Source organism: Peromyscus maniculatus, chromosome 5, assembly GCF_049852395.1.
Source record: "Peromyscus maniculatus bairdii isolate BWxNUB_F1_BW_parent chromosome 5, HU_Pman_BW_mat_3.1, whole genome shotgun sequence".
NCBI classification, from domain to species: Eukaryota; Metazoa; Chordata; class Mammalia; order Rodentia; family Cricetidae; genus Peromyscus; species Peromyscus maniculatus.
This window is the reverse complement of record NC_134856.1, coordinates 52,220,872-52,245,402: the sequence shown is the minus strand read 5'-3', so window position 1 is coordinate 52,245,402 and position 24,531 is coordinate 52,220,872. Positions and strand designations below refer to the sequence as shown.

General features: G+C 47.9%; 1 protein-coding gene across 2 annotated transcripts in view; it reads right to left on the bottom strand.

The window, feature by feature from the left end:
• Cdh13 (cadherin 13) overlaps positions 1-24,531 on the bottom strand; it is a 1,016,171-nt gene that overhangs the window by 456,432 nt on the left and 535,208 nt on the right. For both annotated transcript variants that reach the window (XM_006986350.4, XM_076572196.1), the window contains exon 5: positions 15,899-16,051. In XM_006986350.4, coding sequence (XP_006986412.1) covers positions 15,899-16,051 — 153 coding nt within the window. The remainder of the gene's footprint in view (positions 1-15,898; positions 16,052-24,531) is intronic.

Here is a 24,531-nt window from a genome sequence, read left to right as displayed (position 1 = left end):
GCCCCACACATGATCATGGGTGTTTTCTAGGTCTCATGTCAGGAAGAGTCATCTCAGCAAAGAATGGAGCAGCCCACACTTTTACAGGCAAACTCTGATGTGTTCTCCATCCCACAGCCCTGTAAGGTAGAGATGGTCTTGGTAACTGGGACCCAAGGGGAGGAAGCCAAGCCTCAGTGAGCCAATGCATAGTGAGTGGCACAGGAGCCCCTGGGACTGTGTCCTACTCCTCTGCCCTCCCATGAGGCTGCGCAGTCACTCCACCTGCCTGGGCTCTCGCCAAATGTCAGTGGATAAGACAGTTAAATGTGTTAGCATCACAAGGTCCACTTAACATTTCTGTTGACCTAGCTAGTTGTACCCAGTACTAGGCACACACCATGCAATGCATCCTCTCTCTCTCTCTTTCTCTGTCTCTCTCTCTCTCTCTTTCTTTTTCTTTTTTTTTCTTTTTTTGGTTTTTCGAGACAGGGTTTCTCTGTGTAGCTTTGTGCCTCTCCTGGGACTCACTTGGTAGTCCAGGCTGGCCTCGAACTCACAGAGATCCGCCTGGCTCTGCCTCCTGAGTGCTGGGATTAAAGGCGTGTGCCACCACCACCCGGCAAAGGTCTCTCTCTTTCTTTGAGACACAGTCTCTTAACATAGACCAGGCTGTCCTGAAACACACAGAGATCCACCTGCCTCTTCCTCCTGCGTGCTGGGTTTCAGGTGTGTGCCACTATGGCGAGCTATTTTTTTTTCTTTCTATTTTTTTAAGGCATGGAATAGTTTTGCTTAAACAAGTTTCTCAGCTTTAGGTCTTTGAAACATCTTTTGTGATTTATTTATTCCTTTTGTGTGAGTTCATGTGTACTACATGCATGCAGGTGCTCACAGAGGCCAGAAAGGGTGTCAGATCCTTGGCACTGGAGGTATAGGTGGTTGTGAGCTGCCATGTGTATGCTGGGGACTAAAACCAGTTCCTCTATAGGAGCAGTAAGTACTCATGACCACTGCGATCTTTATTATGTTAGTTCCCACTGTGAGTTTTAAAGAGACTATTATAGTTTTTAATGTATCCTGAATATTTCAAAGCAATCAGGGAATTCTCATGTGTGCATATATGTGTACATATGAGCATGTGTGACTATGTTCTTGTGTGTGTGCTGGGAACAGCTCTCAGCATCTCTCAATTCTCTGGTTTAGAAAAATGTCATACAGGAGGAGGAGCTTGGTCCTACCTCAATTTGATGTGCCATGCTATGTTCAAGCCCATGGGAGGCCTGCCTCTCTCTGAATAGAGACAGAGGAGGAGTGGGTGGATGGGGAGGGGGGGTAGATGGGAGTGTTTGTGGGGGGGAACAGGAGGAGGTGGGGGAAACTGTGCTCTGTATAATGAAGGAAAAATGTTAATAAAAAAAGAAAAAGAGAAAAAAGAAAATGGCTTGGAAGAGCTGTTCTATATTAACACTTGAGTCCTTCATGTAATCAGGGAAGTGAGTGTCCGTACACTTCAGAGACTGGAGCGCATGTCTACGAAGCTCAAAATAAGCACGTCTGAAACCACTAGTTAAATATCTGAAATGCATTTAAATGCAAATTATTTCTGAACTTATCACAAAAGCTATATAAAGTATCAGGAGATTGAGCCACAGTTGAATGGTAACAACTCATGACTCATCACACAATATCCATTTGGAGATAGCTTCCTCTGTGCATTTCACAGTGGGCCAGGCTGAAGATCTCAAAGGCAGTAAGCTATTAAAAAATAAAAAGTATCTTCGAGCAAGCCACATTCAAACATATATCCTCAGTACATGCATTAACACCTAAAATATAATCTGGGTAAGTGTGCCATATAGCTGCAAAATTGTGTTTCTGAATAATATCTACATAATTTTCAATAAACTAATAGTAAATTATCTATATCCCAGGTACCAAGGACAAATGGCCTTTGCTAGAATTAGTTTTCCCTCAGGAGTGAGGAAATGGAATCTATCTTCTGTAATAGGGAAAATTAAAAAAAAAATCACCTTGCAGAATAGAAAACAGGCATTGGTGAATGCTGCTTGGGCCATACTACTATGGGCTCATCTCTGAATTTAGGGGAGCCCGGGATCAGAGGAAACATGGCATGCTCAGACGGTGTGCACATACAAGGTGACTGAGTTCCCTGGTGGCTTTATTACTATGTCTACCACAGTCAGAGCCATGCTGTAGCTTCCTGAGGCTCCATCCTTCCTTGTGGGGAGGGCTATCCTGTGGGTCGTAGGATGTTTAGAAACATTTCTAACATTCACCCACTAGATCTCAAAAACATCTGTGATTCCACCACACTGGCGGGTAAATCTCCAGATGTCACCAACTGTCCCTTGCAGTCTGGCATGGTCCCCAGTTGAGAATACTGGTCTACAGAGAGCAGTCCACCTTTCAGGGATGAGTGACAGATGGAGTAGGTGGGGAGTGGGCTCTGTGGGGACAGAGTGGGTTTGTCCTTTGGGTCTTTCACCACTACCTTCAAAACCACTTTCCTGACATATCCTGAAACCTCATTTTCTCCACATGAAAAGCAGAGCAAATAATCTCTACCTTCAAGCTCTTAGGGTAGGGAGGGGGTTATGCAAACATTTGTTCACCCTTAAATTTCTCCCATCTGGGACAAACTCCCTGGTCTGATGGAGCACTTGACACTGGTCCTGGCTTGGGAGCGCACTGAATCACACCTGAACAGTTAAAGTGCACCAGGCTCCCTATGTCCTGTTTCCTGTTTGTGTCATTTCCCCTTTTAATCTCCTTACATGTTTATTTCTTTGAGAATTTCATATAAATTATTTTGGTCACATTCATCCCACTTCTCACTCAACCCCTCCCCATACCACTAGAGCAGGAATTCGGCCTTCTAGGCACCTGCATTTGACATCCAGGGCCCTCCTTCCTGGGTAAGCAGTAGCTTAGAGTCAGCTCTGGAGAGAATACTGCTTGTGGCTAGCTCTGAGTGGTCATATTCCATATAGCTGTCTCTGGATCTCTGGTGACCAAATCCCCTCCCCCCCCCAACCCACCCGGAGGCTGCTATCTGAGGTTCAGCTTGTGCTAAGGTGACTGCTTCAGGGTCGCTCTGAGTAGATGTGGCTCTAAATCTCAATGACTCATGTGCCCAGCCACCACTAGACCCACACCTGAAGACAATGCCCTTAGAAAACATTTAAGAGACTCCAGGCTTTGGGAGGGCTCTTCCCATCCTGGCAGGAAGGTGCCAGAGAATCTGATTTAGCCATCACTACCCCTGATCCTCAGCAGAACCACAGGATGACTCCTGTTTCTTCCTCCAGTCCTTCTTACCCTCCCAAGAAAGCAGTGGCATGGTTTCCATCTCCCCAGGAGGTCTGCAGGAGCATCTTCCTGTCAGGTTCAGTCCCCTGAACTGAAAGAGGGAATCAAGGATGGAGCCTAACACAGAGAAAGGGTCCATGAGGTGATGCAGATTCTAGAAGGTCTGTGCTCCCAAAGATGCCATTGCTATGCCTCCTCCCCACTCAGTTCACGTCTAGTGACCCAGATGAAGGTCAGAGCCAGGAGGATGAAGGTCTGCAGAAAGGGCCCAGAAATCTGTCAGGGTGGATGGTGTTCACAGGGGACCTCTCTGCACAGACTCAGTCCACACAGAACAGTGATTTTTGTCTTCTCCTGTTCTGTGACTTCTCCAGAACCTAGACTGCCCCAGCTTGCTCCCAAATGATGCCATCCATACTGCCCATTGCTCCCAAATGCCTTTCTCCTCAACTTGCTACCCACTGGGGTAGCTTCCTAGAGATAAGGGCTTACCTGGAAACAGGAAGCTGAGTAGGATGTGAGTCAGAGAGGAAACTGAAATTGATGTGGGACTTTTTCTAGCCTGACCCATGTGTGGGTTCAATCACCTTGGAAAGACACCTTGCACAAACGTCCGTTCTAAAAATACAGTTCCTTTTATTTGGGACCCCAAATAAGCCCTACCAACAGCCCCAGCCTCAGGCGACAGGGAAGGAAACACTGAACAGGAGTGACTAAGACCTCAGTGAAGGCCATGGTTAGGTTCTCCACTAACAGGAGAACAAGAAGGAGGGGGTGGGTAGGGCAGTGTGGAATGTTCACCACCACCTCACGGTCAGCCTCTCCAGCCTGCCATGGGTGCTGTCTCAGGTGTGCCGCTGTACCTGTTCTGCACCATAGCATCTTGTGATCAGCGTGGCCAGCCCGGTTTCACTAGTGTTTTCTATGCATCGTTGGACAAGCCTCACTCAGTCCAGTTCGCTTTTGCTCGATTCCAGCTTCCGACTACCAGGTCTTCCCCTCCGCATGAGGCTCTACCTGGCTTCGTTTGCAAGAGAAGGAACGGGCACCCCCACCCTGGAGTCACCCACTCCTGGTTCTAAGTCTTTTCTGGAGTCTTTCTAACATGCCGAGAGAGATGCACTTGGCAGAAAGGAGCTGGTTACAGCCGCCGACGTCTGCATCTTCAGAAGAAACCGAAAGAATATGGAAATGGCCTTTCGATGCCGCCCACCTCACTGTGAGGAATGATAAGCCTTCTCTATCGCAAAGATCTTCAAAGACATTGCAATCAAAGGAATCAACAGTGAACAGCTCTGCCCAACCCCGGCACACCAAAGTGAAACTCTGGAGTTCTAAAAGAATATTTTTTTTTTTTTTTTGGGCCTAGAGATCCAGCCATGCTAGCTGCAGAGGACCAGGCAACACATAAAACACTCACTGGCCCTCCCCCGTGGGTTTAGCAATAAAAGACAGCCTTCTGGGGCTGAGCTCTGGGGAGGCAAAGATGTTTCTCTACTCTCGCAGGCAGTGGGTTTTCAACAAATGAATGCATTTTTGAATTAATTTCTATTCCGTAGCAATTGGAACGTTATTGTTGACTTGCTCAAATAAATTGTATCATCCTGAAACACAAATTGGATGCCACCTCCTTCCTGAAAACCCCGGGAGACCTGAGGCACCTCTTGGAATAAAATCTAAGCTCCTATCTTACCTGGCAGGACCTGCTGCTGTTCAGTCTGTCTTATCCTTGCTGGGAGCTGGGGTTAACCCCATCACGTCCCCTGTTCCTTGGTGGAAAATGATTCTTGTCTGATACGTGCCACTCTGGCTTTGGAGTCCCAGAGATTCAGCTTGCTGTCTCCCATCTTCTTCATACCAAGCCCCTCCTGCAGGCTCTAAACTAACCACAGGGATCTTCTGCCTACGGTCCTCAGCATCTGCCCTCATCACAAGAGGCGTTTGGTTGACTTAAATCCCCGGAGCATGCACCTTGCCGTCTTCCCTACCCAGGGTTCTGTTTCCTTTCCTGAGCCCCCCTCATCTGATTGCTACCTGTGTGCACTTCTCTGGGGTGACAGGGTTCTCCCCCACAGTCCTTCCTGCCCTGCTTCCTGCTGACTGTGTTGTTGCTGTTGTTGTTTTAAATTTTGTAGTGCTGGGGAAGCGTTCCATGAGTTTTGTTCCCAGTCCCGCTCAACTTCTTTGAGTAGGTGCATCGCCCTCACAGCCTCCTGAAGTCAGCTCCTCTCCCGGACCCTTGTCACAGGACAGTGCAGTGCCCGATGAGACTATAGGAAACTACAACAACCAGCACAGGGTCTTACTGTGGTGGAAGTGGTCACAGGCTTCTTGTCTACTCAAGTCTCCTAACTATCGGAGGGAATAAACCAGTTGCAGTCCTGAGCACGGGATAAACCTGAGCAGTCTTCCCTAGCTGTGAGCCACAAGCATGGTGCCGAGCGAGGCAGTGAAACACTCTTGTAGTGGTCCCTGTGGCTGAACTCTGAGGTGCCTACCCTCTGCAGATGGCCCTCAGTGTCTGTCATAGCCTTTTCCCTGGGTATTTCCCTGAACTCCAGGTTGACTTGGCAGGGGCCCTTAGAAAACAGCAGCTTCCACACCGCAGGCCAACTCCCACTACCACCCCTCTGGGCCCTGGGACAAGCATCACCCTGAGGATCCCCAAAGTCTAGCCCGTCTCATGCTGCAGATGCCCCATTTGGAGGGATCCTAGCTGAGTTAACCTTTGACCCTAAGCCCACAGCAGTAGTGCTGAAACCCAGATTCTTACTCAGTCCTTTTAAATTAGTCTAATTGGCCTCAACTTTGGTCTAGGGTCGAGGAGAATTTCTCTTGAAAATAACCCAGTCATTTTCTTCCCCCATTGCTCTCTAACGCCTGTGCAGAACAAGAAGAGTTCAAGGCTACTGTCTGCTCCTCTCTTCCCAGTGCACAGTTCAGGTCCCTGATCTCTCAGTCTTACGCGATCAAAATGGGAGACAACCTCATGCACATCAATGAAGGCAAATGGTTGCCAACTGGGTGGTGGTAGCTGGGATGCAGGTTCTGTCTGCACATATGTACAGGACCTAGTTCTGGTGGAGTGGCCTCCATACTGATTTTCTAGGGATAATTAAGTATTGGTGACATATTTTGAGGGATGGAGTAAAAGAGGTTGGCAAGTGACTTCGTTTTTTCCTATTTGTAGACTGAGGGATTGGGCAGTGAGGCTCGCAGACTCTTCCAGGTCTGATGTGCCACAGTATGCCAGAATTTTGGAAGAAGAAGTTTTAAAGCAGCTATAAGGTGGAGGAAAGGGACCCAAGGGTAAGGAGCTGGTTGCACAAGCTTCAGGACCTGAGTTTGAATCCGCAGAACCCATGTGAAGGTGTCTGTAATTGCGGTGTTCCTGCCGTGAGATGGGAGGTAGAGACAGGAGAATCCTGAATGTTTGTGGGTCAGCTGGCCTGGTGTACACAATAAATGACACCCCGAAGTGTCCTCTGACCTCCACAGACTTGCTTATTGCACACAAGGCCCACCCCCATCCCCCTGCAAATACAGACACTCACTAAACGAAACAGCAGCTGTGACAAGGTCAATCACACTGCAGTTAGGCAATGAAAGTGAGCCAGACAATTAGGCCACCCTGGCCCGAATTTGATCTCTGAACATGTATGGATTCCAGAGTGCCTGCCAGTACGCTGGCATGCATGGCCCAGGATGGAGGAAGGAGTGAAGCTGAAGGACACCTGCTACCAGGAGAGCTGAGCCTCTTACAGGACGCCGCTGCCGCCGCACTAATGAAATTCAGAAGAAATCCGTTTCCATAGCCTGGAGTGAGGCGGCAGCTTTGCTTAGTGAACCAAATACATAATCAGCCAGGAGCCCCTGGGCAGTCTAATCCAGGTGTGTGGCTGCTGCAGCCACAATGCTGTTTAACCTCTCTATGCCTCAGTTTCACCAGCTGCACCCAGCAGATAAGGCCAGGCAGCCAAATGACTGCTTAGACACGTGGGGAGACCAGGTGGAAAGAGTCCAGCGGAGATGCTCCCAGGAGCTGGGGTGGGGAGAGGCCTCAGGCAGATCCTGAATCACCTTCCTTTAAGCAGCCGGAAGATAACCGCTCATTTGTTTCTCACGCTGTCTCTCGGCTGTCTATGTTTCAAGTGTTTGTGTCTAAGGAGACTTAGAAGGCAGTTTTCTTCAGCTCTCCGCTGAGCATCAGCAGTGAAGAAAGGGAATCGGAGGACTTTTCTCTTAATATGTTAGAAACTCTTGTGTTACCTCATTTGACAGTCTCAGCTCACCTCTACGACAGGTGCTCGTTCCTACTTGGGAGTTGACCGGGATGTAAACGGTTAATATTAACCCAGTGCTTCTACAACATGGCTTCATTCACAGTGGCACATCTTTCGAGTTTTACAAGCACACTGGCGCTTGGTTACACTCCAAGACACTCTGACTTAACTGCTTTCAAATGTGGCTTGAGCTTGTGGGGTGGGAGTTCAAAGGCTCCCCGGGGTGGTTCTATCACCAGCAAATTTGAGAACTACAAATGCCACCTTGAAGGTCACGGATCTTTAAGGCGGAAATGCCGGCCTTGCTGACTGCTTTAGGCTGGCTGGCTTCCTCCTATCAAAAGTTATCTCCTGTGCCTGCCGGCTTCAGTCTTCCGAAGACGCCTTCATCTCTGGGCCTGAAGTCTGCTTTCTGGGAAGCCAGCAAATACTCAGGCTTGTGGCATTTCAGAGTCATCTGATGTCTAGACAGGGATGGAGCAAAGACACCTGGGACATAGCTGTCTTGCACTCGGGGAGCCTTGAAAGCAACAAAACACTGCAACTGGGAGGTCTGTGGTTGGGTGGGCAGGCTTTCCAAATCCAAAGGGTAGCACTTACCATGACAAGCATGGTTAGGCACAGAATGGAACCCAGAAAGGCCTGTAGTAAAATCAGCTCAGAGGTCACCCTCAGCGGGTCAATTAATGAAGCAAATAAGCTATAGTGATTCAAATAGGAACTGTGTGTATTTGTGTGTGTGTGTGTGTGTGTGTGTGTGTGTGTGTGTGTGTGTGTGTGAAGTTCCTCTGTGTGGGGTATGTGTGTATGTGCCTGTGTGTGGTGTGTGTGAGAGTGTCTGTGTATGGGGGGTACATGTTAATGGGTATGTGAAGGTATACTTGTGGGTCCCAGAAGTCAATCTCAGTTGCTCTTCAAGAGCCACAGGCCTTGTGTTTTGAGACCGTGTCGCTGGCTGGGATCTGGGAGTCACCACTTATGCTAGCCTGACTAATCAGGGAGCCTCAGGGACCCACTGGTTTCTGTCTCTCCAGTGCTGGGTGACAATTATGTGCCACCATGCCTGGCTCTTTCTGCGGGCGCTTGGAACCAAACACAGGCATCATGCTTCAGCAGTAAGCATTTAACCCACCCAGCCGTTTCCCCAACCTGGAGCTGTCCTGGACCCGTGTTCCAGAGGATGTTCCCATATCGCTGGGAGGTGAGTTAAAACTCAACTCTTAGGACCTGCTCCAGTGCTTACGCCTCAGTAGCTATGGGCTAAGACTTCTAACTAGTCCCCGGGTAATGATGCTGGTGGACGGACACACTTTGATGGCTTTCCCGACAGGTGAGCCTTCCCACAGAGCATTGTGGACACTCACCTGTACAACTGCTAGCCGGGCCCCAGGAGGCTACTTCCACTGCTGTTTTAACTGCTTGGGGCTGAAGCTATTAGGGTTGGTATGTGGCAAACACTGGTAATGGCAGACACTGACTGAGGGCACACCCCACCTACAGCTTTCACACCATCCGGAGACAGTGCTGTGATCATTCTCATTTTAAGAAAGAGAAAAACAGAAGTTGAGATTCAAATAATGCCCAAGGTGACACTTGACAAGGTTGTATAGGAAATGGAGAGTACTCAATCTTTCTGTACCCACGAGAATGGAAATGGCACACGGTTCATCCAAAAGCAAAGTCAAAAATTGAAGCTTGGTAGGTCTGCCTCCAAAGCTTGGGGCTCAACCTGGGCCATTTGTACCTTTTCACTCAGGCCGTTCCTTGGCTGTGCGGGCCACTGGCTGATGGACCACAGTGACAGGAGAAGGAAGATGATAGATACGAAGGTGTGCATGATGACTCATGGCATGCCTCTAAATCTTAGTACTAAGGAAGTAGGAAGACTCATGAATTTGGAACCAGCCTGGACTGCAGAGTGAGACTCTACCTCAAGCAAACAAATGATCAAAAACCAAACTCACAGGGCTGTCCCTGTGTGGATCAGTCCCTGCCCTTTCAGCTGTGATGTTCATTGGCTCCCACTAGGATCATTATAAACAAGGTAATACTCTAAATAACTCTCCAGCCTGGGTATGTCTGTACCTCCCAAATGTCTTACGATCATCAACTTTAAGACAGCCTTTTCACATTCAGGCATCTTGGTCTAATTGCCTTGAAGCCATGCACTGGTTAGAAATGAGGCAGAGACCATGTGACTGAAGGAAGACATACAAGCAAAAAAAAAAAAAAAAAAAAAAAACAAAAACAAAAAAAACACCTGAGTACTGGGAGTATTCCCATTTTATGGCCACATTCTTAACCACAGACTCAAAACCTGACCTAGAACTTGGCTCAGAGGAGAGTGAGTTGCATGGGAGAATATGCGAGTATGTCTTTGACGCTGAGGTCCTTCCGTGTTTTGAGTGTGTGGTGGTTTGGAGGAGAACGGCTCCCAGAGGCTCACATATTCGGATACTTGGTCCCCAGTGGAACTGTTGGAAGGATTAGGAGGCGTGGCCTTGATGGGAGGAGGTGAGGTGTATCACTGGAAATGGGCTTTGGAGTTTCAAAGACTTCCACCATTCCCAGTGTACACTCTCACCTCCTTGTGGATCAAGATGTGAGCTCTCAGGGGTTCCTGTCACCATGCCTTTGCTTTGCCCTCATGGACTCTCATCCTCCAAAATCATAACCCCAATCAAAAGCTTTCTTTTATAAGGTGCCTTAGTCACTGTATTTTGTTAACGGAAATAGGAACACAACTGTGACGGAGTCCAAGAACCCAGGGTCCCCCTCCCGTTGCTATATTGTCAGACTGGCTAGCTCTAGAATCACTTGGGAGTCTCCCCTCCTGGTTCACGTATAAGGATGTTTTCAAAGAGTTTAACTGGGAAGAGGAGACCCATTTCAGACACAGGAATCACCGCCCCATGGGTGGGGATCTAGGACTGAATCAGCAAGCTGAGCACCAACGTCCATCTCTCTGATTTTTGACTGTGGATGGAATGTGACCAGATGCCTTGTGTTCACACTGCCATGCTTTCCCCAGCCTGATGGGACTTCCCTCCTTCAACTGTGAGTCCGACCAAACCCTTTTCAAATTGCCCTCGTCAGGAACTTTGCCCCATCAATGAGCAAAGCCACTCACAGAAGCATCCAGCTCATCTTTGTGAAGTTAAATGAGATCATCCTAAATGTTTACAGTGGACTCTGGAATACCATAAATGTTCATGAAATGCTGGTACCACCATCAGTATAACACTACATCTTGGGGACCCCTTTGGCCTTCAGCCGACTTATTTATTGTCAGTGAAGACAATAAACATTCTTTATGTGTCAAGGACTATAATGGTTTGAATGTAAAATCTCTCCCATAGGTTCACATGTTTAACCCCTTTGTCCCCAGATGGTGGTGCTGTTTGCGGGGGAGCTATAGAGCTTTCAGGAGGTGGAGTCTTGCTGGAGGAAGTAGGTTACCTGTGGCAAGACTTGGCCACCACTTCCTATTTCCTTCCTACTTCCTGACTGTGAGTTGTGACCAGCCTGCCTCTTGTGACTTGCCTGCCTGAGGCCATGTTTTTCACACTGTGATGAAATGATTCCCTCAAACTGTGAGCCAAAATAAACCCTTTTACCCTGAAGTGGCTTCTTGTCATGTGCTTTGCTGCATCAACAAGGAAAGTAACTAATGTGGGATCCCAGGAGGTGGGCAGGAACACAGTAGGTAGATAGTAACGTCAGTTCCTGTCTTCCTTCCAGACCCCCCCCCCACACACACACCGCCAGTTATCTGTTCATCTCCTACTACGTCAACGTGAGCAGAGTGACACATGCCATTCACAATGATCTGCCATGCTTTCTGTCTTGCCTCATACCCCCTATGGAGACCATTCCAAACCTTCCACTGGGACCCCCCACTTGCCTAACTGACTCTGTCTCCCACTCCATTCATGTCTTCCCATATTGACAAATCTGCAGCCAGCAGATTCCATTCACAGTGAGAGAGAATCATTACCACCCGCTAATATTTTTATAGAATTTCATAAACTTGGTCATTCATGAATCATTTACAGTACTTTATTCCAATGAAGAGTTCACAAATCACTCAAACACTGGCAAAATGCATAATAATGAGTGATATTTCAGGAGGCTTTGCATTAATATGTCAGCTCCCAATACTGCAAGAGCTAAATTATTTTTTCAGGTGCTACTTTGGGTCAGAACCACAGGAAGCTCTTTTGGGCACTGGGGCAGGGGATTGTGGTAGGGCAGCAGGAAGTCACAGAACAGGATGGGACTTAAGTCATTGATCACACAGCCTGTCAGACCCTCTCTCAGCCCAAGTCGGATAGGTCCTAGGAAAGAGGCTAAGGAATCGGGATCAGATGTTGAGGTCTAGTTGGGGATGAAAACAGGAAGAGGGGACTTAGAAGCAAGACTTTAGAGCTGTTGTGAAACTGGTATGGATCCTGAATCTAATACACACTGGCTGTGAGTTCTTGAAAATGTTGGTAACACCTGCTTCCTTCTCCCTCCCTCCCTCCCTCCCTCCCTCCCTCCCTCCCTCCCTCCCTCCCTCCCTCCCTCCCTCCCTCTCTCCTGAACCCAGGATACCCACATGCTAAGCAGGTGCCTCTACCACTGAACTGCATCTCTAGACCTCTTTCCATGTTTTTATTTGAGACAGGATCTCATTGCACTGTCCAGACTGGTTTTGAACTCTGTGACACTAACTGGCCTTCACTTGCGGTTTCTCTGTCTCAGCCTCCTGGGTACCTAGGATGACGGGAGTTCCTCTCTGCTCCTTGTTCTTGGAGCTCTTTCTTCTTCTGTCTCTTGTGCGAGACAGATCAGAGTGTGCACATGAAGAGGTTCCAACCTGCCTGCTGTGTAGTGTTTAAAAATGGCAGCTTTCAATACTGGTGTTCGTTAGGGTCAAGGACAACTGCGACTCAAGTTGTATCTTCTTCACCCACCCAAGGCTTCCATCGGAGCAATTCCTGGTTGGATTGGGGGTGGGGGGAACTGTTGGCTCACAGGCCCATGCTTGCACATGAACAGTGTTATTTAACTCAGAAACAAACAACAGCTATATCAGAGCAATTACGATGTCAATACATACACCCACACACTCTCTGATTTTGAAGCTAAAGCCTGGGGGTGTAGAGACCCTGGATGTGTGCTTTGAAGAAGCTGCTCAGTTCCTAACCACACTGAATATCACTATCAGAACAGGCCTGGCCTCAGTCTCTAAGACAGGAAGTTACCTCCCAACAGAGTTTCAAATGGGCAGGAGATGCTCCATCCTTGTGTCTAAGGATAGCCCCACAACAGTCACCTGGCTCCTTCTCAAGCATAAAGGAAACAGAAGGGAGACTAAAGAAGAGAGCCAAGGCATGGGGAGACAGGGCACAAGAACCCAGGCTGCCAAGGCTGTGTGGTTTCCTGGAGAATCAAAGGTGACAGTTTTGCCATCCTTTCCATCCTCATCCTCCTGGGACCAAGACCCAGGATGCTTAGTAGCATGGGACCTGCTGGTGAGTGGGACCCTACAACACACCACATGGCTCTGATACAACCCATAAGCTCCGGGAGAGGCTGTCAGCTGGAGTGTCTGGCATAATCAAACCAAGGGACATGGCTGACCTTACTCTGCCTGATGAACTGAGCCTGAAAGGCTCCTGTGACTGTCCCCAAAAGTCTCCTACCTCCATGTCGCTGCTTTCTGACTGCTCCTGGAGATTAAGACCACTGCCACCTAAGGAGAAGGTGCACACTGAGGTGGGCCAAGGAGGTGGCACCCAGAGTCTTTCCTGGGATGTTAAAGGCTCCCAACAAGGTGATATTCTATAAACTAATTCTGGATCTGACAAACATCAGATAGGTCATGAGGCCTTGAATACAACGCCTCACCTCCTACTCACTAATGGCTGCAGGAGGCACCTCAGACACTTACCAGCTCTCATTCTCCAGGTCTCACAACTGGAGCCTCTGGGGGTGTAGGCATTCCCTGGCAGATCTCTTTTTCTTTATTTAGTATCCCCTGTCTCTTTATTCCCAAGGAGCATCCTGAGCTATGGATTCACCCCAATATTGATACTTCATGAAGGGACAGCAAAACTGTGAATCTTGTTTAAGATTAGGATGGAGGAAAGCCTTGCATTTGTGTTAGAAAATTGTAGAACTTAAAACATTTAAGAACATTCAAGAGAACGATGTTCAGGAGTAGCTCTCGCCTAGGAGACCCTGCTAAATGCTGGGCATTGTGCCAAGTGTTTGCAGAAGGAAACCCATTTTGTCTGGTATGGAGAGACACCCACCACCCACTGTGCATTATGGAAAAATTATAGCAGGATTAGAGATTGTGAAGCAGTTGTCCAAGCTCGCACAGCTCAGGAGGAAGCATGGATGCTGAGATCCGGGGGACTTTGTTTTTGTTATTATTGTTGGTTTGTTTGTTTTTGATCCACAGAGCTCCGAAATCAAATTCACCATACTCTGCCTCAGTTCTTTGGCTCTGAAACTTCAGAGATAATCCATGAGGGTGTGGGAAGAGAAGACAGTACCTATCCATAGACTGCTGCTGGTGTTGACACAGGCCAAGTCATCCCTGGTTATTGTCACTGCCAGTGACTCCTGTGGGCCTAGCATCAAGTTTTTACAATAGCCAGACTTCCCCTTGGTGCACACAGCTCATCTTTGGTACACACTGATGGGTGCTGCCCCCTATTCAGAAAAGGCTCAGAAAGTCCTTGGAAAGACTTCTAAGGGTGAATGTGGAGGCATCCATCTTCCTGGGACCAAGACCCAAGAGCCTTCCAGCATGTGGGGACCCCACAGCACAACACATGACCGGTAGCAGATGCCTCCCATGCCATGGTCTGACATCTCTTTACAGAAATTCAGCGAGAACAAGTTGGGTGGGCAAGAGAGCCAAAGTCAAAATCCATAGCCTCAAACACAATCACCGACATGCTGATCTTTCTCCTCTTCTCTCTTTTCCTTCTCCCTGGCCCCCACCTCCTCCCTTTTCCTTTTCACACAATTTTAATCAATGGAACCATTTGTATATAATACTAACAAAGGAGTACAGACTCAGGAGAAGCCCACCAAGATTAAAATCCCAGCTGGCAACGTACAAGAGGTCTGTATTCACAAGCCAAATGCTATTTCTTCATTAGAAAATAGGGTGGTAATATAACTTACTTAAAAACTATTCTGAGAACTGAATTACATGAAACAAATTCCATGCTTAAAACAAGTCCCAGCACACAGTACTTTCAGAGAGAGTTCATGGTTTGCACAGCAGTAACAAGTAATCACAGCAATAGCCTTTGATACCACTGTTCCTATGGAGATATGCATTTTATGCACTGATAGCTTTTACACATTTCCTTGTTTTTTTTTTTTTTTTTTTTTTTTTCTGTCACTGCGGCTCTAAAGGCACACCTATCCTGATCCGTGTCAAGTACTACATAACTAGGGAGTACATCGTATGTGTTTGTCTTCTGCTTCTGATGTTGAATATTCCCATGTAACTACTGTTTCCACATATTATTTCTTCACAGATATTTTAAAGGTTTATTTTCTATTTCTGTGTGTGCTTGTACTCACATGTGTGTGTGTATGTGTTGTGATTGTGTGTGTATGTGTTGTAAGTGTATGTAGTGCCTGTGGATGTCAGAAGACGGCACTGGATCTCCTGGAGCTGGAGTTATGTATGGGTAGTTGTGAGCTGCTCGACATGGAGGCTGGGATCCAAAGTCAGTCCTTGGAAGCTCAGCAAGTGCCCTCAGCCACTCAGCTACCCCTCCAGTTCCCATCGCGATCTTTTAAATGCTGCAGGAAATTGCCTCCCTAGACACTCTGATGCCGGCCCCCTGTGATGCTCGCGCCCTTTAGCAGTGCTCCACTCTAAGGACCATGGCCTACATTGTACAAAACTGCACCAACTCCTCCAGATTTCATCAGGATAAATGTCTAAAGGTAGGATTATCTTGTCTGAAGGTCTGCACTTATCACTGTTAGTCAGAGCTCGGGTCTTTGAAAGCCAGACTTGGCCTGAGGGTTTTGACCTCCTCTTAGATACCTCTGGTATCACTCTCAATCGTCTCTCCAGCCCGAAGTTCGACACAGGCTTGGAGTCTCCGATGATGAGTTAGAGGCCCCTCACTGTTACCCTCCATGTTTGTTCTCACAGAAGCACCTCAAGCCACACTTTTGTGGGTTTGATGAGGCACAGAAATAATTGGCTCAGTGGGAAGAAACTGTGCCAAAACCCACATCTTTATGCACAGGGTGAGCAGGCGCCCAGTACTCACTTGATAAGTAGCGATCATTTCTCTGTCCAGGCTCCGTGTCACAGAGACGCTGCCTGTGTTCTCATTGATTCTGAAAATTCCTTTAGGTTCTTGATCCACTCCCTTGCCAGTGAGCCGGAACTTGGACCCTTCAGGTCTGTCACTATCGACTACCTGGATGGAGAAACAGAGTGACTTTTAAGACTATCTCAAAGACATAGAGAAAGCGCATCGCAGACACCCCCTTGGTGACCAATCCACTAATCTCAGGTGCCGGCACAAAGCTGCCTGATAACACAAGATTGGCCAAAAGCAACCTTGCCCAAAATAGTGGCATCATTGTTTGGCATTCATTGTTCTTACAAATGGTTGTGGTTTGCAGCTGCAGAAGTTTAGCACTGCCTAGGAGGCCAGGGTTGATGGCGCAAGTCGGGGCATGAAGCTAGGAAGCACACACTGGGAACTTGTGTTATTTTTAACGGAGGAAGGAGATTTGGTTTTCTCTGCCAACAAGGCTAAGTGTCAGTAGAAGCCATTTATTCACCAGTCCCACACTGGGCAGGCAGGCACTGGACAGAGTTTACTTCTTTGTTGCTAGTAACCCCTGCCCCACTGCTTCCCTGGGTGCCATGCTTCTGCTGAGAGAGTTTCTGGTGCTTGTTGTCTTTATACTCGAGTAGAATATGGCCTTTTCTATTGAATGGCCAGAACCAGCAGAGGTACAGTATTAAGCAAGCTGGCTGTGGTCGCTGCTCTTAAATAGATGAAAATGAGATCCAAAGCCATATCTTCCCCATCCGCAGATACCACTGTGCAACACCGCCCTTTATGACTGTTGACCTCGGTTTGACATCTGAAGACTAATCGCAAAAGTTAAAGATGGTGGGTGGCATTTCTGAGCATAAGGAAGAGTAAAGACAGAAGCAGCTGGCAGGGGTGGGAACACCCAGAAAATTCCAGAAATGGAGAGCCATGAGCACACTCTGAGCAGAGGAGAGTTGGCAGAAGGTCAGGGTAAAAGTGGGGTCTTTTATGGCATGTGAAGTTGTGCAGTTAAGGAGATCCTGGAACAAGCAAGTTCCGAGTCACACTTAGGTATGTATCCTATTCTTCCCTGTCTCATGTTACCGTGTTATCAGAGCTGCCAATGTTAATTTGGTTATAACAACACAGTTTAAAGGCCACGAATGTATTAGATAATGGGGAGGCACAGATAAAAGAGGGATAGTGTGCAGCCAGCTGTAATTACTTCACAAGCGAACAGGTGTCTAGTTACGTCAGCACGCTCCGGGGCAGCCATGCAAGTACCAAGCCTGCAATTCTGCGCTCAGGCACCAGGTGGCAGTGGTGCCTAAGGCAGCGTGAGCATCATGGCGGGTTACTAGGCAGGGCCAGTTGAGGCACATCAAGACAATTCCCTAAGACAGGTTTTGTTGCTTTTCATCTTTATTATTTTAAGATTTTTTTAATTGAAATATACTTAAGGTTTTAATTAAACACCAATTATCTCTGTTTGAGTTTTTAAGATTAATGGAAAATAGGATCGTTAATGAGAAGACGTGATAATTTTTTGATGAAAAGATATTTTAATCACAATTTCACTGGAGTTGTTAGCTCATCTCCCATCCTTTCCTGAGCCCCCATGCCCTGCTTAGAGGTGCCAGGAGGTCAAAGATCCATAACTTCTTGGGCTTCCTGTTGAAGCTAGGGTCCACTATATTCTCCAGCTGAGTACCAGCTGGGCAAATACATAGTATCTGTATGCAAACATGTCACAACCCCACCTTCAAACACAGGTCTTTGCCTCTATGGTTCCCAATTTTCTCAGGTTGCAAACCAGGGACAGCCACTATTTTGTTCCAGGGGTAGAGGGCGAGGAGAGAGGTTGAGGGTTTAAAGAGACAGTACATCTGGACATGGTGGCCCAGTCCCATAATTGCAGCTACTTAGGAGACGGAGGCAGGAGGATCTCAAGTTCAAAGTTTGAACTACAGTGTGATTTAAAGACAGCTTGAGTACTATAACTTTAAAAAGAGGGCTAGGGATATATGTCAACGGAAGAGTCCTTGCCTAGCAGGCTCAAGGCCCTGGGTTCAGCCTGCAATACAAATCCCCCAAACTAAAGAGCATAAATGAAGCACACATATGGGGCCTGATAAATCAGAGCTAAGCAATGCAATTGCAATAATTGCAATAAAACGACGCTGTTGCTCATGGGTGCGATGGATCCCTCCAGGCATAAAAAGCATCTTAGACATAATATAAAGAAATTCACTTCTAAAGGAATACACAGATTTTTTTTTTTCTTTTTTAAAGTAAATTCACAAACTTCTCTGGTTCTGGAAGCGATTGTCCTAGCAAGGTGGATGGGACAGCGGGGCCATTTGGATGCTCCCCATTTATATCACTTTTCCCCTCCAATGTGCATTCAAGCAGTCCCCTTTCTGCCTCTAAGCACACCTGAGAAGGTCAACCCAGAAGACAGTCTGAGCAAATGAACACCATGTCCCACAATTGCTGGGATGTAACCCCTTCTGAGGTGCAGCCCAGTTTCCAAGGGCCCGCCACCCACAGTCTGGGAGTGAGGACCCACAAGGGAGAGCCTTTTGTGTTCTCTGTTCTCTTCTCCATCCTCCTTGGTTCAGAGAGGGTGGGGACACAGAACCTTCAGGAAGAAGAGAAGCTGAATGTGCCTCCTGGGGGCAGACATCTCTACAGCAGGCTGAACTCTAGACTTGGAAACTCTCCTGGGGAGACTTTTCCATGTACTGACAAGGTCAGGCCACTGCCTCCTTCCCTCTCAGAGAACTTGAACCACTTGACCTTATAGAAGCAGAGTTTCCAGAGAGAGGGACCTGTTTAATGAGTGGCTGATGCTGGATCAAAAGGACTTATTCTCCAGGGGCACAGCAAGCCTCCAATGCTGGGCTTCAGCTTAGCATTGCTTAGGGTGTGCACATGCTCTCTCTCTCCTCCCTTCTCTCCCACCTTCTCCTTTTTCTCCCCTTTCTTTCTCTCTCCTCCTTAGAACCCAGCTTTTGTCATCTGTGTGTGGAGCCTGCCTCTACTCCTCAGAGCTGTGTGTGTTGAAGGAACACCCACAGCCTGGTACACTGTTCCCAGAGTACTGAGTCTCAAGGGACATTAGCCCACGAGGAAGGCCCCGTTTCATCAACAGTTGTCCCTGGTTTCTGGTCAGCATCAGCATGCCCTGGAGTAGGGGGACATGGGAGCCTCTATGCCTCCTGCCCTGAAACCCTGGCCCCGGAACGCTACACCTTGCTTTATTTCGAGTACTCAGTGACTCAGCTTCACCCTCAAGCTTGAGAACCACGCATCATCGCTCTGGCGTCTCTGGACAGATTGCTGCCCCTGGCCCGCACATTCTCACTGAGGTGGGTTCCCACTACTGCCTTCTGGAGCCTGCTTTTGAAAATGAGCCAGATCTCTTTGCCCCCTTCTGTTTTAAACAAAATGATAGCGGAGGCTTTTCAAGCTGCTTCCCAGCAGTTCAGGGAAGCAGAGTGGACGCCCATCCACCGCACAGCCCTCCGTCTCTGCCTTTGCCATAGGCGCTTGGGCTTGAAGGAGGTTGGAGAGGGAAGTGTGGGGATGGGGGGCACTCTTGGGGGAAACCGGCCATCTCTGCTCGGAGTCTAGCCATTTGACACTGCAGTCGACGAAGTTCACACTTGAGAACCACAAGACTGAGCTATGGATAATTGAAAAGAAAAAAAAAGGAAAAGAAAGAAAGGATTCTTTATATTTTGAAGTGTATTTAGGATTTATGTTGGGCTACATGTGCTGGGCTCCTGATTGGACTTTGCTGATCACTGATGAGGAAGTTCAGGTCCCTGACTCGAATTGTGAAGCAGTCTCCTCTTGGTTGAAATACTGTATCTTGGAGTTGAGCTGGGGTGTGGGTAGGGACTCATGAGACTCAGGATCAGAACAAACTTCATCCGGAAAAGCTGAAACTTACAAGATGCCCAAGGCCCCTTCAGAAGGATAGGACAGAGAAACAGAGCTGCTCCGGGTGGAGACTGACCAGCTGGGTTGCCCTGAGGAGATTCTCCAATCGGCCCAGCTGCCTGCAAGTCCTGAGTTATCACCCACCTGCACTGGGGTGGGCTTTTGGACATGCATTTTGGACTTAAAAAGCTACCTTTTAAAGTCTATTCCCCACAAGCGGCCCCTTAGCCCCGACTCCTCTCAGTCACCCAGGTAGAGTCATTGGCTCTTCAAGGTAGGCTTGAACCCATTACATTGGGTTGCTGTCAGTTCCCTCTCTGGGTTTGGGCGATGTTTGCTCAGTCTCCCCAGGCATAGCATCACACAGCACTCATCCACGGCCTAGGGTTGCTTGGGGCTTCAGGGCCACTTGGCCTCAATGAGCTGGAGAGGCCTGTGGTGTGTGGCTCTATGCCCTGGGCCTCACCTCACCAGGGGCGTTTGCAGTTCGAGAATCTCCAGATTGTCCTCACAGTGCTACACAGGGCTCTTTTAGCTCACCCAGGTGTGGCCACATGTGTCTCCCCTCCCTCCTACTCAGTCCTCTGGCCAGAACCAACCTTGCAGGCCAGCCCCAACAGCTGTTCACACCCATTACTCCACATAGCAGGCTTGCAATTAGCGGGCTTTGCCCATTACCCTTTGTAATTCAACACTTCTCTGCACAGCGGGATTTTTTTTTTCTTTTTTCTTTTCTCATCCTGGAGTTAGAATGGGAAAAGGAGTCAATGATGAGAAAGAATGGGGTCTCCAGGTGCCAACTTGCTGGAAGGGCGGATAAACAACATTCAGAGTCCTCCTGCTGTGTCCCTAGGGACAGAGGCTTCTGGCTGGCTGTACAGAGGGGAGGAGGCAGCTGGATCCAGGGTCCTGACATCAGGACCCTCTGCTTTTCCCTGCTAAGGCTCACTCTCTTTGACATTTTCTGCTGCAGAAACCAGTGATAACAAGTGTGTATTTAAGGCATTGGCTTTTGGTGTGTGGTTGTGTTATGCCTCTCTCTGTGTGTGTGTGTGTGTGTGTGTGTGTGTGTGTGTGTGTGTGTGTGTATGAGTGTGTTTCCTTTCTATTTTTTCTGTTGGGACAAGGTCTTATCATGTAGCTCCAATGCCTCTACCTTGCTTCAGCCCTCCTGCCTCTGCCTCAGAGTACTTAAATTACAAGTGTGTGCCACCACACCTAGATTTAAGGCACTGGTATATGAATTCACACACAGACATAGGAACACACAGAGTAGGTGACAAATTGAAGTGTTTTTACATGAATTGGGTTCTCTTATATGAATTATTTGACATTTTTTTCTCCTAAACATGCTTGGCATGGATGTGTATATGTGTGTACATATCTAATATTGGGAGAGGGATAATTTTAGATTTACAGAAAGGCTGAGGAAAGAGCCCACTGTTCCCATGTACCTGCCTCCAGCTCCGGCTGCATGGAGGGATGAATGCTAATACTTCAGGTGTGTGTGCACTCTGCTGTGATTATTGCCTTTCTTTGGATCCCAAACACAGCACAGGGCACTCCCCTCTCACACCATGGCTTTCAGTGAGTCTGTTTTAACAAGCATATTCATTATATTTGTTGATTTATTCAGTGTGTGTGTGTGTGTGTGTGTGTGTGTGTGTGTGTGTGTGTCCGTGTCCACGTGTGCCACAGCACCTGTGTGAAGATCCAAGGATGACATTCAGGAGTTGGGTCTCTCCTTCAGTCTTGGGTCCTGTTGATTAAACTCAAGTTGTCAGACATAGAGGATGTGCTGGACTGTTAAATGTGATTTTAAATAGCATGTTCTGGTGCCTCCTCTCTGGCTCACATGTTTTTGTTTTGGTTTTTGTTTTTGTTTTTAATTGTCCTGGAATCGGTTGCCTTGACTTTGCATATAGAAAATGTACAGAATGTATCAAAACTCTGGAGTCAAAGCTCTGCATGTCAGCTCTGTCCTGGGAGCTCCAAGCTGGACCTGCTTCTGACATCCATCAGATTCTTGACACCACCCCTGGAGATGTCTCTGCTTTGCTTGTCTGCCTAGGAAAGTGGGGGAGGGTACACAGGTCTCAATAACTTCCTGCATCATACGCTCGTGGCTATTCTATGTGTCTGCTAATGGGTCTCTATGTTTCTCATTTCTCTCTTCCCACTGCCTTACCCAGATACAATGATAACGATCATTCTGAACACAAACCAGGAGTGGCCAGGCTCATGCTCAGGTCTGCACTTTCATGGCTTCCCACCAATTTCAGGATAAGAGCTCAGGGACCTCCCAGATGTGTCCCCCTTGCTTCTCTAGCCATGATCCCTTCTCATTTCCCCCAAGCCATGTGAGCTGGACTTGGCACCTGCTGGGTCTTCTGGGGACCTGATCCATCTTCATCTTCCTGAACTCAGTGCTGGGGGAACCTCCCGTTCCTGATTGCTTCACCTGCTCTGCTCCCTGGAGGTTTGGCCTCATCTTTCTCTGAACCCTAGCTTTCTTCACCTCACTGGAGACTTAGAGAAGGCTGCCTCTTGTGGGTGTGGCAGATAGCCCTCTTGCTCCCCATGTCTGGTTCCATTTCACATTTCCTGGGCTTAGGTTATCGAAGACATTAAACGGAGGCATTAAGTGAATAACTACAACTTTCTCTGATGTTTCCATCTGGTCGCAAAATGCTCTGTAAACTTACAAATTCAAAGTAAAGGTCTATTGTCCTGATATTCTCTCTCTCTCTCTCTCTCTCTCTCTCTCTCTCTCTCTCTGTCTGCCTGTCTCCTCTTTTCCTGGGATTTGGTGGGAGTCACAAAGAAACCTAGTCTCCCCATCATATTTATAATTTGCAAAAGGGCCTTTTAAATAAATGCCTTTTTAAGTAAACAAGAACATAGTCAAATCGGCTAACCTGCTAACATGGATCTGTCACCTATGTTACAAATTCAAGCTTGTCTGGGCCATAGAGTGAGTTCAAATCCAGCCCAGACAACATACTGAGACCTTGTCTCATCTGGAAGAGTAAAGTAAAAAGAAGGCTGCTGTCTTAGGGTTTCTATTGCTGTGATAAAACACCACGACCAAGATCAGTTTGGGGAGAAGAGGGTTCATTTTAGCTTACAACTCTCAGGTCATACTCCTTCGCTGAGGAAAGTCAGGGCAGGGACTCAGGGCAGGAACCTGGAGGCAGGAGCTGACGCAGAGCCCATGGAGGAGTGCTGCTTACTGGCTTGCTCTCCATGGTTTGCTCAGTCTGCTTTCTTATAGAACCCGGGACCGTCAGCCCAGGTGTGACACTGCCCACAGTGAGTTGGGCCCTCCCCTATCGATCAATTAGAAAAAATGCCCCTCTGGCTTGCCCCGGGCCGATCTGGTGGAAGCATTTTCTCAATGGAGGCTGCCTCTTATCTGATGGCTATAGCTTGTGTCAAGTGGACATAAAAACCAGTGGCACAGCTGGGGTGTAGTTCAGAGGCAGAGACCCTGCCTAGCCTGTGCAAGGCCTGGGTTCAATGCCTGGTGACGTAAAAGCAAGCAGCCCAGAATAGTTAGATCTTCTCCCTCCCAAAGAGACTAAAGGGGAGTAAGTTGCAGTTGGACAGTGTTGTTCTTGGGACATGGAGGGGGGATATTTGTTTCTGAACCCTTCAGAAATTTCCAGTTTTATGGATGGGCTTGTGTTATTAATACAGCAACACAGAGCTTTCTTAAACATGTAAGAGGAGTAAACTAGAGCTTGGTGTGCATGCTAATTTAGAGCATGCTAGACTCCTCCACAAGCCCACTGTTGACGTCACTAAGGAATTGTGCTTATCATCTGCTGGGGCCTCTGAGGTGCTATAGAAGTGTTAATTAGTTAGTTATCAACTGTGGTTCAGTCCCCCACATGCCTTGGATCTTGCAGATGCTTAACTGAGGATGGGTGGCATGTAGACAGTTGCTACATCCATGATTTCTTTTACTCTTATGGTGCCCAGCTGCCTTTATGTCATCCGAGCACAGGTGTGCTGGCTAGTTTTATGTCAACTCAACACAAGCTAGAGTCATCAGAGAGGCCAGGGCCTCAACTGAGAAAATGCCTCTATAACATAGGCAAGGCTGGAGGGCATTTTCTTAATTAGTGATCAGTGGGGAGGGCCCAGCCTATTGTGAATGGGGCTACCTTGGGGCTGGTGGTTCTGGGGTGTATAAGAAAGCAGTCTGAGCAAGTCCTGGAGAGCAAGCCAGGAAGCCACACCCCTTCATGACCTCTGCATCAGCTCCTACTTCCAGGTTCCTGCCCAGTTTAAGCTCCTGTCCTGACTTCCTCCAATGATGAGCAGTGATGTGGAAGCATAAGCCAAATAAACCCTTTCCTCTCCAAGTTGTTTGTGATCATAATGTTTCATCTCAGCAATAGTAATCCTAACTAAGACACCTAGGCTGGCCAGGGCTCACTGTGTAGCCAAGAATGCCTTGGTCTTCAGATCCTCTCCAGTTTATTTGTGGTCATGGTGTTCCACCTCAGCAATATAAATCCTAAAGCAAGCTCCGTGCTGGAAGTACTGAAATTCTGTTGAGAAGCAATAGGCCATCACCCAAGATGGCTGGCTACCACTGTGTGTACTGGGACCCTCAGAAGATCTTGGACTGTTGTCCAATGGTTCCCAGTGTCATAAGCAAGTTAAGGACAAAA